The sequence below is a fragment of the Astatotilapia calliptera genome, chromosome 19, assembly GCF_900246225.1.
Source record: "Astatotilapia calliptera chromosome 19, fAstCal1.2, whole genome shotgun sequence".
NCBI classification, from domain to species: domain Eukaryota; kingdom Metazoa; phylum Chordata; class Actinopteri; order Cichliformes; family Cichlidae; genus Astatotilapia; species Astatotilapia calliptera.
Genome location: NC_039320.1, coordinates 27,544,969 through 27,560,618, shown reverse-complemented (window position 1 = coordinate 27,560,618; position 15,650 = coordinate 27,544,969). Strand labels below are relative to the sequence as shown.

General features: G+C 42.1%; 1 protein-coding gene across 2 annotated transcripts in view; it reads right to left on the bottom strand.

The window, feature by feature from the left end:
* LOC113011867 (uncharacterized protein KIAA1522 homolog) overlaps window positions 1–15,642 on the bottom strand; it is a 32,310-nt gene extending 16,668 nt beyond the window's left edge. The window contains exons 1-2 of one of the 2 annotated variants that reach the window (XM_026151669.1): window positions 15,413–15,642; window positions 4,382–4,697 (exon numbers count right to left, since the gene is read on the bottom strand). In XM_026151669.1, the coding sequence (XP_026007454.1) occupies window positions 4,382–4,676 (295 nt within the window). In that variant the 5' untranslated portion in view covers window positions 4,677–4,697; window positions 15,413–15,642. Of the gene's footprint in view, window positions 1–4,381; window positions 4,698–14,262; window positions 14,525–15,412 lie in introns of those variants that run through there. The other variant, XM_026151670.1, reaches the window with a different exon arrangement.
* Window positions 15,643–15,650: the final 8 nt, after the last annotated feature.

The following is a 15,650-nucleotide window of genomic DNA, read 5'->3' as shown; positions in this document are numbered from 1 at the left end:
TTTACCATCCATTCATGCAGACTCCATACAGAAAGACCCAAGCAGGACATTCAAACACGGAACCGCCTTCTTTTAAGGTGATAGCGCTAACTAATGCATTATCATGGCTACTACTACATCTGACCATTGTTCCAGACCTCTGAAGGTATCCTGTGGTATCAGTCACTAGAGATGAGCAGAAGAGCTTTTAAGGTCTTTAAGCTGTGAGGTTGACGGTCAACAGGTACTTCCCACACTGATAATGGTTTGGCACATAAAATGTCTAAATGTTGCAGGAAAAGACCATCAACTTCTTTCTAAAACTTAAAGTTACAGTATGTAAAATGTTTCACCACACATGAAACATACTAAGATGACTGTTGAGGATTTACTGAATTGTCAGTAGCACTACTTTGTTTGCCACTGTTCGCTACTATTAGCATCTATTAGTTACCATTTGCTGCATGGCCGAATAAGCTGGAAGTTGAAATTTCCAAGTTCCCAGTCAAAATGTAAGTCTCGGAAGCCTTCTCAACTCAGATTTCCCACTTGGAAGGTCGGAGCAGCCCCACCAAACCTGAATTAGCAATCAAAGATTACAGCACTGAACACAAACAGTACTTTTTATCTATACGGCCACTGTTGTGTATTTATGAATCACCAAATAAGCTATACACAGAGCACTGATCATATTCTATACATGAACATGATGCAATTGTTTTAAATGCAAAAAAAAAAATTTGCTAGTGATACATGAATCACAAAACAAATCCTGCTTTTCCTCACTTTTTCTGAAAAATGCTCCAACATCCAAGTTGCAGTATCTGGGACACAGCATAAAGTCTTGAGAATGTAATTAAACTGTTTATCATTGGGGAAGTGGGACACTCGAGACTAATATTAGCTGGTATAATGTTAGATTATAACCAGCTGTTGTTTTTTAGCCAGCTCTTTTCTGATCTGCTGACATTAAATAACTGCAACAATATTGGGTAAAATAAGCATGTTTGTGCACGTTTGTGCGTTAGAGGCCTAACTCCAGTTCAGAAGACAAGGCTTGAGTTGAGGAGAAAGAGGATTTTTAGGATGCCAGTGGTGTTGTCTTTTGCCTTCTTGCATTTTCACTTCTTTGGTTAAGGTAACCTATGCTCTGGCAATAAAACATAGGTATAGCCCTTGATGCCCTGAGTCAGAAGGTGCAGGCACATTTTTAAACTTCCCATGACGGCACACAAACACTTACAACTACAGCATGTATGTGGCTGGTCTCTAGCCACATACGTAAAACACCTCTAGTCTAAAAGGAGAGGTCCTTCTCAAACACTGTATTCAAATATGAAGAAGGAACATCGTGACTTCCTTACACCACAAACCAACTCCTATTTATTTTTAAAAGACAAATTATAAGTTTATTAGAATGCCTTAGTTTGTTGCGAGATGTAATTACACCCTATTCTGTTTATATTTATGAATACAGGTATCCTTCTTTTCTATTAAATAACCTCAAAACATTACTGACTGTACCTTTAAGGTGACAATATCTAATTAAAAAAAATGCACTGGCACTCAAGCTACATTGTGCCTGTCGCCAACGCCAAAAATTGTCACATTCTCTTTTATTAACAGAAGGTATTGTGCTCTGATAGGCATCCCTACACTCTTGTCTCATATCCTCTGACCTGTATGTGTACAGTGTTTCAGTGCAGAAAGAAACAGTATTCATGGAGAGATCAGAAAAAGCAGAACACCTTGTTCCTCCCTCACTGTAACAGTCCTGGCATGGCTTTTAATTAACTGGCACAATGCCTGCCATACCAGGCATTTATTGGGCAGGAGGCCCCTCTGGCATCAACACAGATCATCATCAGGGGCTCAGCTGGTGGTATTAAATTTTCTGGGCAAATGTGTTACATTGCACCACATCTTGCTTCCGTAATAAACCTCCTCTGGATGCGTTTTGGGAACGCTGAGCTCCTTCTCTAATCTGAGGAAGCGTCTGCTGAGAAGCTTGCAGCGGTTGTTGCCAGCACCAACAATCGGCACGGCATACACACGCCATGTTCATTGCTAAGGGCTCAATAGCAGCATACATCTATACCTGGCACATGAATCACAGTTAACAGTTAAGAACCCTGGCTTTCCAAAGATAAATTTATGCAACCTTTAGGCTAAATTTATACCATTAAAAACATTTTCTGAGATTGCTTTCACAATAATGTCCGTCCAACTTTCTTCTTTTTTAAAAAAAAAATCCAAAAAGTAGTGGTTTTATGCATCTCTAGTCGAGTGTGTGTATTCAGAAGTGTAGTGGAGACATTCTTGACCCATGCCCAGTGTGGGAGTCAGCCTCTATGCCAACCTTGGCAGAGCAGAAATGCCTTATCTCACTTTAGAATTTACTTTTTAAACAAAAACTGCTGGGACCTAACACGAGTGGCTCAACAAAGTGCAAAGATTGTGTGACGCAGTAACAAAATGTACTGACGTCTTTATGCATGCATTCATTTATGATCTCCCGAATCCACAGATGTGACTGAAAACAAGTCTATACATATTCGTCTAATGTTTTGGGTATAGTTAGACGATGTCAGACTGAAGGGGTCTGGATCTTATGGAAATCCCCGATCCCTCTCACCATTGCACCGAGATTACAGGTCCAACTACAAGAAACAAGAGGAACCTCCTCTGTCGTAAACTAATTAGGCAAGACTGCATAAGCACTGCCAGACAAAGACACGTTAAACAGCCCTGAGCAAATGAAACACCATTTGTACTTTCATGGTTTTAGCATAAGCAGTCTCACTAAAACAAGGTTCCGCTTGTTTGTGGAATGTTTTCGCGTTTCAGGTCTGACTGCATATAGGTGTGATTAATCAGGGTATAAAACTAACGTTAGCACCCACTGTTCCCACCAGACTATGCTGAAGACAATAGTGTTCACAGAGAAAAAAACAGGACTGGTATATTGCTGCACCTCTGCAAGCTGCAACAAGATCTGCAGAGTACAGCTCAGCTTAAAGGAGACCTAGTGTGCTCATTCCCAGCTCCATACTTTTAGTCATGGATTCTACTAGAACAAATGGCACGAGAATGAAGCCATTTCAGCACTTTCCCCCCATAAAGACGACGTCTGACGATCTCCTTTGTAGCTTTAATGACGAGTTTTGACACCTGGTTTGATGACATGATTTCTCCAAGGGTAGCTTTAGTAAGGCAGAGACCAACCTCACTAATTTCTGACACACACCCAGGCATTTTGTTTGGGAAGGCCTAAAATATGAAAGAAGCCACTCAGTTCAAAAAAGAGAAACAAGTGTTACCCCTAGCAGTCATCCAAGGGGGAGGCTATCTTCTGACTGGCTGCCTCTCACAAACTGAATGCCTTGACAGCAGATAGGCGGGGTTGTTGTTTAGCTTTTGTTTACTAGGATCACTTGCACATGTCCTCATTATTTCAGGCTTGGGCTCTGTTTAATATGCGCATTCACCATTTTAACAGTGCATACTACAAAGATGATAGAAAATTAAAGAAAAGCAAAAAAGGTCCCCTTTAAGAGATCTTATGTACTGCCTTTACTGAAGCTGGTGACTGTGAGATTAAACCCCACTATCCGCTTAGAGTCTGTCCTGTTTGAAAGTGTGCCACAGTGCTCCCATGTAACCTGAAGACAAGGTAAGCAAGCAATGGAGTCACAGAACAGGATGGACAGATTTCTTCACAGCAAACAAAGTGTGCTGAAGGTCAGAAGGCGAGGAGTAAGTCAGTCTGTTTAAACATCCCTTCAGAAAGCAAGCAAACATACCTGGGAACCGATACGCAGGATATCAAGCTGGTTCCCAGGACTTTGTCTTTATCCATCACAGATGACACATTAAAAGAACATAATGCTCTAAACTGGTGCAACAACAAATCACTTCACCTTGTCGTAATGTACTTAGTCTGGGTGACTTTACATTTTAAGAGTCATTCCTTCCTGACAGGTACATGTTTGGCTAATTCATGTCAGTACAAAATGTAGATCAACTGGCACGGCCTCAATGGAGACGGGGAATTTATCAGCACAACAATAAGCATGATTTATGTTTTGGATTTGCATGTCTGTCAAAGGTACCTTATGTTATAATTTGCAGTGCAAGAATAGACTTTATGAAGGATGGTTAGATGTCCAAAATTGTGACTAACCAGCTTAAATTAAGATGCAGTAGAAGAGAAACTACAGACTGTCTTACTGAAAACTGAGCTATACGTAATTTATATGTTTATGGACAAGAAAAAACTCTGAGTTCTAAGGTGAAATAATATGAAATAAAAAGTATAAAACACAATGGGAAACTTAAAATTAAACAATGTTTAGACTGATAATTAAAATAGTTCATAAAATGAGACCATGTGGGATTTTACCATGGCTGTTGCCCTGCAGATGAGCCTGCCTTCCAGACTTCTGTCCTCCCTTGTGTCCACCCTGATTCCCAGCAGAGTGCCCATCCAAAGCCAGGTCCAGAGCAGGACCCAGCCCGGGGTTCTTCTCATTCAGGCTGAGATTCTTCCTCCTCTTACCCTTCAGCCAGCCCAAAGCGCGACCCAGGGAACGAGTGCGCTTCTTCCGCCCCTTTTTGCTGTGCTTCTCGTGAGCAAAAATGTTGACCACGTCCTGGGGAAGCAGGTCCCCAAACCCCAGTGAGTCACGGTTTGACATCCCACCTCACACTGGAGCACCCTGAGAAACAGGAAAGATATTACATTTTAGTTCTCATCCAAGCAACACATGCACCAGCACTCAAGAAGAGAGAATAAATGAAAGACCTGAAAACTCTCTCCCACTGTTTTTCCCCAATCACAGTAACAATCAGCTTGCAGAGAGTAATAATAATAATGGATTGGATTTATATAGCACTTTTCAAGGCACCCAAAGTGCTTTACAATTCCACTATTCATTCACTCTCACATTCACACACTGGTGGAGGCAGCTACGGTTGTAGCTACAGCTGCCCTGGGGCAGACTGACAGAAGCGAGGCTGCCATATCGCGCCCCTCTGGCCCACACCAGTAGGCGGCAGGGTAAAGTGTCTTGCCCAAGGACACAATGACCAGGGCAGAGAGCCCGGGGATCGAACCGGCGACCTTCCGGTTACAGATACGCTTCCCAACCCCCTGAGCCACGGTCGCCCCTACACCTTAAGTAGGCCTCACCTTAAGTAGAGGCCTACTTAAGGTGATAAATCAGTCACAGTGAGTTTTGAATGAAAAGTTGACAAAATGTTACCTTTACTACTTGTCAGAGCTGCCCTGTCATTAAGAAAACTCAACTTACTGCATAACAGAAAGTTGGGTTCAGCATAGAAACCCTTTAACTCAAGAAATTCCAAAATTCAGTGTTCTTACAATAAGTGTACTTTCTTAGTTTGATTTCCTGAAAAATCAAAAGATAAATATCCCTTATTGTCATATACTTCCACATGTGTGTTGTTTAAATTTCAAGTTAAAGCTTGCGGTAATGCTTTCGGAAAAGCTTGACACTACAAATCTAGAATTAACGCCTTTGCCTGCACCGACCAGACAAGCTACAGTTTGAATCCATTTCTATCCAGGTTCATGCAACACAAGCAGGCAAGACTTTGAAGGAAGGAATTAGGTGCATCTAAACTTGGTCAGCACAAAGTTGCAACCATGACATCAGAACATTTATACTGTAACCACAGCTTCAAGATGAGCACTGGCCCCTCTGTTATGGCACTAGCTAATGATGAGCTATCATTTCATAACGTAGCTGACCTTTCACCTTTGACCTCAGAGATAAATAATGTCATCAATTCATCAAGTTAAAATCATGTTTGTGGCAAACGTTGGAATGAAAATGATGTTATGTGAGGCCTTTAGTGTCCTTGACCTTTGCCACAAATTTCTACTTAGTGGTCAGTGGTCAAAGTTAAATAGGGTCCCTCGGTGCACTTGTAAAAATATGACATTCATGATAATAGGATGGATGGACTTTTAGCCTTGCATTTATTTGCATCATTGGTTCAGCTGCTTAATTATGTATTTACAATAGCTTGATTTTATGATGTAATGATTACCAGGGAGAACAATTGCTACGTTGTTGGTGGCTAACGTAGATCCAAAGCAACAAACAACCACACAGACAACAGAAAATTTTAAACTCTTCATAAGCACAGAGGCACAACTCTGGGCAGCAAAACCTAAAAACGACTACAAATATATCCAACATGTATCCCTGGTAGCAAAGTCTATTTTACTCAGACCACTCCTCCTGTGTTTGTGTTTGTGTGTCTCCGTGGTCACTGCTCATTCGGCCAGCACACTCTATCCTACACAGACCCCCTCCAGCCTCTAAACCAAACTTCAGCTCTACAAAGAAAGAACTGGCACCGCTCCCTTCATTCCATAACGTGGAGTCATAATTCACAAAGCCACACCCGTAAGCTCACGCACTGCATACATACAGGCACAGCAGCACGCTAAGAAGAGCAAAAAGACACAAAATTAACAGCAACCAGTGAGTGTGTCCATTCACGCACTTTATTGTCATCCCTCATTGTTTTCCTTTACTATTGTTTTATTCATCACCCGCTGAATGAGCTCATCGCTTTGCTTCCTTCCTCCGCCCGTCACCTTGTTAAACTTCGCTACTCTGAGGCAGATTTCCCAGCCCTGCTCCTGGGGATCTGTAAGCTTACACTGGACTTTTTCCAGCTGCGGTTTTATTAGATGCTTATGTCCAAATCATAGTCTGAAAATAGGGACAAACTCTTAAGATGACAGGAGCTTGTAAGCAGACAAAGAATTAGGGAAGGTGGGAGTTGAGTCTGAGCGAGTAAATTATGAATCCCCCGGTGCAGTCGACAAAGTTCAGGCATAAGTTGTTTCTTTGGCTGCTGTGCTGCTTTTTCCAAAAAGATTTAAGTAACGTGTGAGTAACACAGCCAAACATGTTTCTAGAAAGACTTTGAACCTTAAGTTGGTGAGACATGAAACTAAACCACACAAACCCAAAGTCGTGTTCTCTGAGGATTTACAAATGGGACTTTTTCCAAAACAGCCTCTCATTATCAAAACTGCAACAGGGAAGTGAGACGACTCTGGTCTGGGTGCATCATGTGGAAGATATTTAAGCAGATGTGCACTTTTAAAACCAGATGTTTGACATTCTGTTTATTAAGTAACATTTTCTTTAGTCTTGGGTCAAATCTTGACAAAGTAGGATTCTCATGAGTAAAGAAAATGACACAAGGAATATATAACATCATTTTACACCTGACTCAAACTAATATAATCTTAAGGTTGGTGCCAGTTTGGAGTGTTAAACACCAACTGGGAAGTAATCCCAGAAGTTAAAAAAAACATCTAACATGTGGATCAAGGTCTTAAGGTCTGCATCCCAATCCCTTTTGACCATCCCATGGTCATTACTTTTATATTACAAAAAAAAAAAAAAAAAAAGGGGGGGGGGGGGGGGCGTCATGCTGCTCCTGCTGTAGTTGCACTAAGACTGAAATTAGCTCCAATGTGACTTCAGACTTGCATCAACTGTGGCTGCTTTTGAATCTAAGTAGAAGATGCACTGCTGGAATTGCAGCTTCTAGAGCACAGATTAGAACCCAATCGTGGCATTTCCCACTTAGAAAAAAAATTATTTCCCTTGGATCTGCCACAAACTAAAGCGATATGCATGTCTCTTTTATGAGGCTGTGGGACAGTAACCTTTAATGTTCAAATATATTAGGTTTTCCGTTTCGTAGTTCTAATGTGCAGCTGTCACATTAGAAATAAACAACATTATAAATAGCAAATATACCGGCCATCATAGTGGTGCAGTGGTTAGCATACCAGCCCTAGGTTTAGATGTAGTCTGGGGCCTTTCTGTGTGCAGTTTGGATGTTCTCTCCGTGTCTGCCTGAGTCCTCTCCAGGAATTCCGGCTTCCTCCCACACTCCAAAGACATGCATGTGGTTAGGTTAATTGGCGATTCCAAATTGGCTGCGTGAATAGTTTTCTCTCTATGTGTGTGTGCCCTGTGATAGATTAGCGACCTGTCCAGGGCGTACCCTGCCTCTCACTCTATGACAGCTTGGACAGATACCTGCCTCACACAACCCCAGACTGGATAAACAGAACAATATGGATGGTTAAAAATATAACTTATTTTGGCAGTCTGTGCCTCGGTACATTATAACCCAAAATTAGTGTTTTCCTGTAGCATTGACGTCATGCATTCATTGCAACAGTGTGGAATTTTGCGGTTGTGGTTTTCTATCTATGTTTTTTCACCCATTTATATCACCACTTTATCCTTATCTAACTTTAACTGTGAGTATGTGACACTCATAGGGATTATTTAATGTGGAAGAAGAGTCATGTGACGTGTGTAACACACCTTTCTATGTGACCGTGCACGGAGCCTGAGAAGCGGAAAGCCAGTCTAAACAGAAAAGGTTGATAACCGCTGTCATGATATCTGTTGCCTCCGATTAGGACTTTAGGTTTTGTCAAACCAGCTAATGGAAAGAAAGCCTGGCCATGTTTGAACACCCCTCAGGGTGTTTTGTAAGTATTTCCATGAACAGTTTAAATTCTGACCTGGTGATATTTTTCAAGTCCACTGATTTATCCTGAAGGACACAAAAATGTCACTGGAGCTCAGAAATTCCGAGTTCCCATCCGGAAATGTTTTGTAGAACGCCCACTGAACTCAAACACTCAGAAAGTTGGAGCAGACCAACCAACCCCAAGCTGGCAATCGAAGATGGAAGCACTGAATGTAAACAGTATTTTTGATTTTTTTTAGTTTGTTTCTTTGCTTGTTTTTTAAATCTTGAATTAAAAGATGATGTGTCTTTTTATGCAGATCACTGATCAGGTTCTGTCCATGAAAATATTATGCTGTATTTCTAGTACTACCTGAATGACTTTACCTCGCTAAGAACCCAAACAAATCCTGTTTTTCCTAGCTTTTTCTGGAACGTGCTAACTCAAGAGTGACGTCACTTCCAACTTGCAGTATCTGGATGGCAGCACTCATCCTTGATGAAGCCAGTCCTTGCAGAGATATTTGAGTCCAAACAATGCCGCTTATATGGAAGAAAGAACAGAATTAATTTAGTTTCTGGCCTCACCAGAAAGAAGTTTGCACCCGAACTCATGCCTGAAGTATGCAGTTCAGTCTGAGAGGCTTAAGATGAATACTTGAAGAGCTTCAAAGCTTTTCTAAACATTATACATAATGTGGGTGTTTTTGAAGGAGTTTATCTTAATCTGGACAAGCTGAACTTGTTATCCACTGCCGCACATCTGAAATGACAAAGTGCCAGTGTGTGTGTGTGTGTGTGTAGCCGGTGCCCCATGAGGAGTGAGCTGCAGTGAAAGGCTAGTAAAAAAGAAAGGGTATCCATCCTTTTCAGAGAAAAGTACAAGGCCTCTCCCCGCACTAAGCCCTGTGTTTCTCCTGCTCCAAATTACAGTCATTAGGGCATGACTAACATCCATGCATCTGCATTGGCTTCAGCCGCCAATAATCAAGACGCCTCTCATGGGAGAAGAAGTGAGTGCAACAACTTCTCGTGTTACTTCCACCTCAGAGGGAGCAGAGCAATACTAAGAAGTCTAGGATGTAGACGAGACCACCCAGCTGATCACTGTCTGTGCAGTCTGGTCACAAAGAGTTGACTCATGCCACAATTGCAACCTGCAATTTTTCATTTTACAAACAAATCTAATTTGGTGACGTACACAGTGGAGTTTCCTTTAAAAAAAAAAAAAAAGTAACCGTTTCTTTCTTTCTTTCATCAGGAAATTTACTAAATGGTTATTTAGACTTTAAAAATTCCTATCACAATTCTTTCTCTAGCAAATAAGTTTTAAACACACCATTACTTTTCAAAATAAAGCATCAAAATGCTAATTACAGAGCTGCTTTATTGCCCCAGCAATTACTAAACACCAAACCTTTGTTACAGTTGACACACAAACTCAGGGCTCAAAAGAATCTAAAATCGGAGCATTTGGGAGGATTTGTAGTGACACAGCACATGTGTGTGTATAATATATTCAGAAAAGATCACAATCAAGACATAAGCTGATTTACAAACAAAAACAGCTGTGTGCCCTTTCTACACGTCTCGCTCTCTCTCTGACACACACACATAAACGAGCGCGTGCGCACGCAAAACCTGCTGTGGTTTTTAAACCCAACCCCAGCCTGCCAGAGCAGGCATGTGTTCCAACACGCTGTTTACTTATCCTTTACAAAAGACGTCAAGCTTTGCGTTGGACAGGAGATACTTCTCTAACGCAGCAAACCTCAACGTGGTGTGTCAATACCTACAGAGCGACTGACATTGACAGCAGTGTGTACACACCAGCATGAAGTAAACAGGAGCTGATAATAGTTTACACACTCTTGACAAATAGACTGAGCATATCTGGAAAGACGATTTATTGATTATGGACTACCGACCGCTACAGTATACGCCATTTGGCCGCAATGTTAAAACCAGTGGCGGCTGAAGTACATACATAACTAATATGCAATTTAACACACCAAATAGTATATGAGAAATTATTCAAAAGGACATAAGTTTGTTTAAATTAGCTTTTGTTTATCTTTGGTTAAAATTTACTTTCCCATGTAATTTGTTGATTTTTTTTTAACTATTTTGTAATGTTGTTGTTAAAGCTGACCTCATGACAAACTTTGAATATCATTCTTCATTTGCATAATGAAGCAGAAATATAAAAGAAAAAAAAAACATTATTCATGTCCAAGTACATACAAAGTTAAATTTATAAATAGACAATTAAATAGAAAAAGTAGATACACAAGTGTCTACATATGTTCAAAGGTAAATAAATACGCAGTCATTTTACAGATCAAACTAATTAAAGACTACTTTTATTCCTAACAGTATATTGTTTTTGCTGCATTTTATGGAATTTCTTTGTTTATTTTGTAGTTTTTGACCACTTTGGTGCTACACAGTCCCACCCATCCAAACATTACTGCAGATCAAGTACACAACTCCATGGCAATGGCACTCCCCAGTGTCAGCAGAACTCCCAGCATGGCAATGTTTCCCACTGTAATAGCTCATCTGGTTGATTTGAAAAGAAAATCTTGCTGCAGCCTGTCCAGTCCTCCTCACTGTCTCCTTACTGTCTACTGCCTCATCACGACAAGGAAAAGACAAGAGGGTGTATCATTGATATAAACAGCCACCTCTGAAATCTGTACCCCTCACTGTCCTAGCTAAAGAAAAACCTGCCTAACAACACAGTACAAGGTACTGACCCCGACTTCCATGCTCTTCCTTCTCTGTGTCTGTTTGGGATATGCTGCAACAAGCCTGATCCACAAAGGCCCCACCCCACAAGGACCAAAGTTGTCCATGTCCCCTAGAATAAAGAGCTGTAGTGTGGGCATGAGGGAGACCTAAATGATATCAGGAAGGTGGGTTTCAATGTTGTGGTTAAACAGTCAAAGCCAGCTCAGGAAATTGAATTCCAGAACAAATCCAGGTCTCGTGTCCACATTTAAACAGGCAGGTCAGCTAAGTTACAGCAACATAAAGCAATGACACCAGCCTTGCCTGAGGCAACTGTGGTTACAAATTAAGGATAATACCCCACAGAGCTTTCAAACATCTTCCCTTGACAAACCAGCGTGGAGAGAAAAAAGACGGAAAGCTAGCTGTGGCAGGAATAAAAAACAAAACACTAAAGTTAAGCGCACACACCCTCAGCAGATCAGAGCCAAAGTGGAGTATCACAAATACAACTATCACTGTTGTCTTTTTTGACTTCAACAGCCATCTGTGCATTACAGCGACTTCGCACAACACTCCCTTTAAACTGGAGTCTTATCACGTAAATATGAGCAATAGGAATTTCACAAGTAGTTGCAAGGGGGATGAGGGGAGGAGGGGGCTAGGGGAAGTGTAACTTTTGACTCCAGTGAGTCATACAGGGAAGCTGATGGAGCAGACTCTGCTGCCTCACAGGGATAAGGCAAAGCCAAGAGGGTGTGGCAATGATACAGACAGCCACCTTTGTTTGAACTAGGACTGGCTCAGTTTAACCAGAAGGCCATTCACATCTAATGCCTGACCTGTTGGTTTCACATGGCACGATCTTAACCTTGCTGGCAGCAAGCAAGGTTAAGATCGGGCTGCAAATGGTTTAGTCACCATAGGAAGAGGAAACATAATAGACCAACAAGCTCATTCTCCTTTAGAGAGAGGAGGAGCGCTTTGGATCTGTTCCAGTCTTCTTTCAAAGACCAGAAAGTTGTTTACAGTAACAGCCAGTTTAGAAAATATCAGTTTTCACACTTAGAGCCATTCTGTAGCTAAATAGCAAGTGTTTAGCAGTGAGAAAACTGGTGTTACTGTTCAGCACCTGCAGGCATCTGTCAGGGCGTTGGCTGTCTTCTTTGGGCATTATCAAACAAAGAAGAGTGCTGCTAAGACTTAAGCTGCCTTGCCTGAACTAGAACTCAGCATATTCATGCAAACACTTGATGTGCAAGTAACGCTGCTGCTGTGATGGATGATGTGGCCACTATAAGAGACAAACTGGAAATACTTAATTCCTACATCTCAAGGTGGTTTTCACAACTGAAACCAGGGACAGCCGGTGAAATGAGACACGTTTTATGGGCCGAGGGAATCTCGAGGAAACCATTCACCATACACCCACCATAAAGGAAGCGACCTCCTCTTTCGGTTTAGACTCAATAGAAACATTTTTGAATACATAATGGCTCCAAATGTCTAGCAGAACTTTCAATCCAGGACCTGGAGCATGAAGACACATGTCATAGATGCAATCTTTTGAGCTGAAAGGTGACATCTTTGTGGTTCTTCTGTTTGCTCCAAAAAGGGGACGGTTTCAGGAAACTGTCATACAAATAAACACAATAACGCCGCAAGGCAATAATGACACAAATGAACCAAAATGCTATGAGGTTAAAGGCGGTTACAGATGGTCCGTGCACGTATGCGTGCATGTGTGTGCGAGAAAGAGAGACAGATCTGTGGAAGGAAATGCAACTTGGCATGCTGCAAGGGCGCTGTAGCCATGCAGCAGCTTGTCTGGTAAGAACAGCAGCTGCATTCCTGAGAGATTTATAATTACCGACAGAGGAACTCTTCTTTCCAATCCTGCTTTCACCCCCCCCCCAGCATCAAACACACACACCTCCTCACCCCCTCCATCTATTCCCCTTTTTTTCACCCCATGCAGTGGCCTTCTAGGAGACAGCGCCATGAAAGACAAATGGATAATGGCTGGCGCATGGAAGTCATTTTGAGATAACATTATAATGTGTGGTTGTGTGCGCTGGCCCAGATTGTTGTTCCCTGTGTTTATGCAATATTTTAACTTCTATGGAAACAGGGCAGATTGCAAATGGAGGTACTGTAGGTGGGCAACAGCAAAGTGATATCTATTAAATGATAATCTTAACTAGAGGTAAGGTGTGAATGCCAGTGCTTACCTTTTTCAATGCAAAAGCTGGATTTAAAGAGAAAACAAAAAGTCTGGAAAGTTGGCGAGTTGCGACAAAGTCTCGTTTGCTTTGCCTCCAGGGGTTGCTGGGGGTCTAAGTCTGGACTGCAGTCTCTGCAGAGTTTAAAGACCTCTGGACTGACAGGTCAGACGCAGATAAAAAGAAACTGCTGTGCAGCAGCAGTGACCAGCTCACAGAAAAGGCAAACACAGCTGGAGAGCGAGGTTTAAAAATACATCCTGGCATCTTTGTGTCTCCGCTCAGCCCAAGTCAAAACAATATCCTTTCAGTTTAAAGCTCACTCCGTCTGACAGTTGCTTGGCACTGGCAAGTGTGGGAATAAAAACACTTGAAAGAGCTTAGAGCACAATTTATGTGAAGCCTCAGAAAGACACTAAAGTAAACAGCCTCAGTCCCAAATTGAGTAAATCATGATGACTTGGATGGCCGGCTAACAGCCACTGATTGGATTTTTCATCTCTTGATAAGAGCTCATTGATTAACTTAATCATCAGTTAATCTCTCTGATTAATGGCCTGCTTTCTTCCACTCATCAGTCAGGCGTTTCCGTTCTCTGCAGGCCTGCATGACACACAGAAATCAGTCACTCGGTGATCACACACACTCGTGCGCATTTTGTCTCTTGCAACATTCGATTGCTCCTCTTGTTGCCGTTCTTGACCGCCAGCTCTCCCCTTTCCTCCACTGATCTCAGTCAGCACACAGCACACAGCTGAACAGCTGCACCTACCTGTCTGCTTACCCAAGATCCGAGTGCACTTACACCCCTTAGCTCCCAGTGTAATCTTCATCCCGGCCATCTCCTCACATCCTTGCCTTTTGTCATCTCATCTCTGCCTTAACATCTGCTCCCCTCCCCAAATCACGGGTTTCTACCGGGTTCCGCCATGCATCCAAAAGTGCTTACACAACGCACCTGTAATGGGTACAAGCCCAAGCATGGCAGGCTGGCCAAGAAGGAGCACCAGTATGTGACACACCCTTTTTAAACAAATGGCTCAGTCTCAGCCTCACCTATTAGAAAGGTATAACAGCTAAACCTGCAGCTAAAAAAAAACAACCCAAACAACTGAAAGTGCTGATTGGTTTTTCAGAGAAGTTTTGATTATTGGAAGCTCATTCCAGACCAAAGTCCAGCAGATGCTGCTGCAGCAGACAGCCAAAAGGGGGAAAGGGAGAGGGAGTCCTAAGGTGGTCGTGTTATCTCCCTCGGGTTAATCAGCAAGCAGTGGGTTATCAAGTGCGTGTTAACTGCCATTTATTAAAAGAAGTGTCAGGGGACTATGCCGTAAAAAGTGTGCTACTGGATCAGTGACTGGACCCAACACAATACCCTTCATTGTCACGAGCTCCATAGCTAAGAGAAGCACTACAGGTCTTAGATTACCTCTGTATAGGATCCCTTAGCTGAGAAGCAACTCTCCCACACCTTGTTTTTCCATACATGTCTATACTCAACATCTAGCCATGGAGTTGCAATTTGAACCAAACTTTATTTTAACAGACTTGAGATCCCTGGTTCTGACATGTATGGACTATTTTTCTTTACTTCTGGGCTAAAATTACCGTACTTATGTTGCCCATAATTAAAAACCTGCATTAGGAAGAAGAAGAAAAATCGTGCTGATATAACAGCTTCACTTCTAAACCTACTTTCTTCACGCCTTCAAAAGCCAGTCAATCATATTGATCCTTATCTGTTTGTTTTTTCCCTACGCAGGAATATTAAACCCTTTCTCCTAAAATTCACGCCACAGCTCAGTTTCGAGGGACTTTCCCAGCAGGAATTCCAACAAAAAATAAATAAATAAATAAAAATAATGCCAACACAATAAGGTAGCCATTAATCTGACGCTTAAGTTGGACAGATAAAAAAGAAGTGTCAGACGTACCGTAACGAAACTTTAAAGACTGATTTAGCCGCTCTCCATTTGAAGCGTCGCCCTGCTTCGCCCTCGTTCTCCAACTCCAAACTTTCAGCGCCCGAAGGAAAACTCCAGGTGAAGCATTTCCGTGAAAAGTTCAACTTCAGGAAACAACTGCAGCCTGGATGTGTTTGCACGCCCGGCTTCAGCCCTCGCGTTTAAGGTGCCAGGAGAGCGTGTCCTCTGCTGTCAGCGTCGTTTGTCT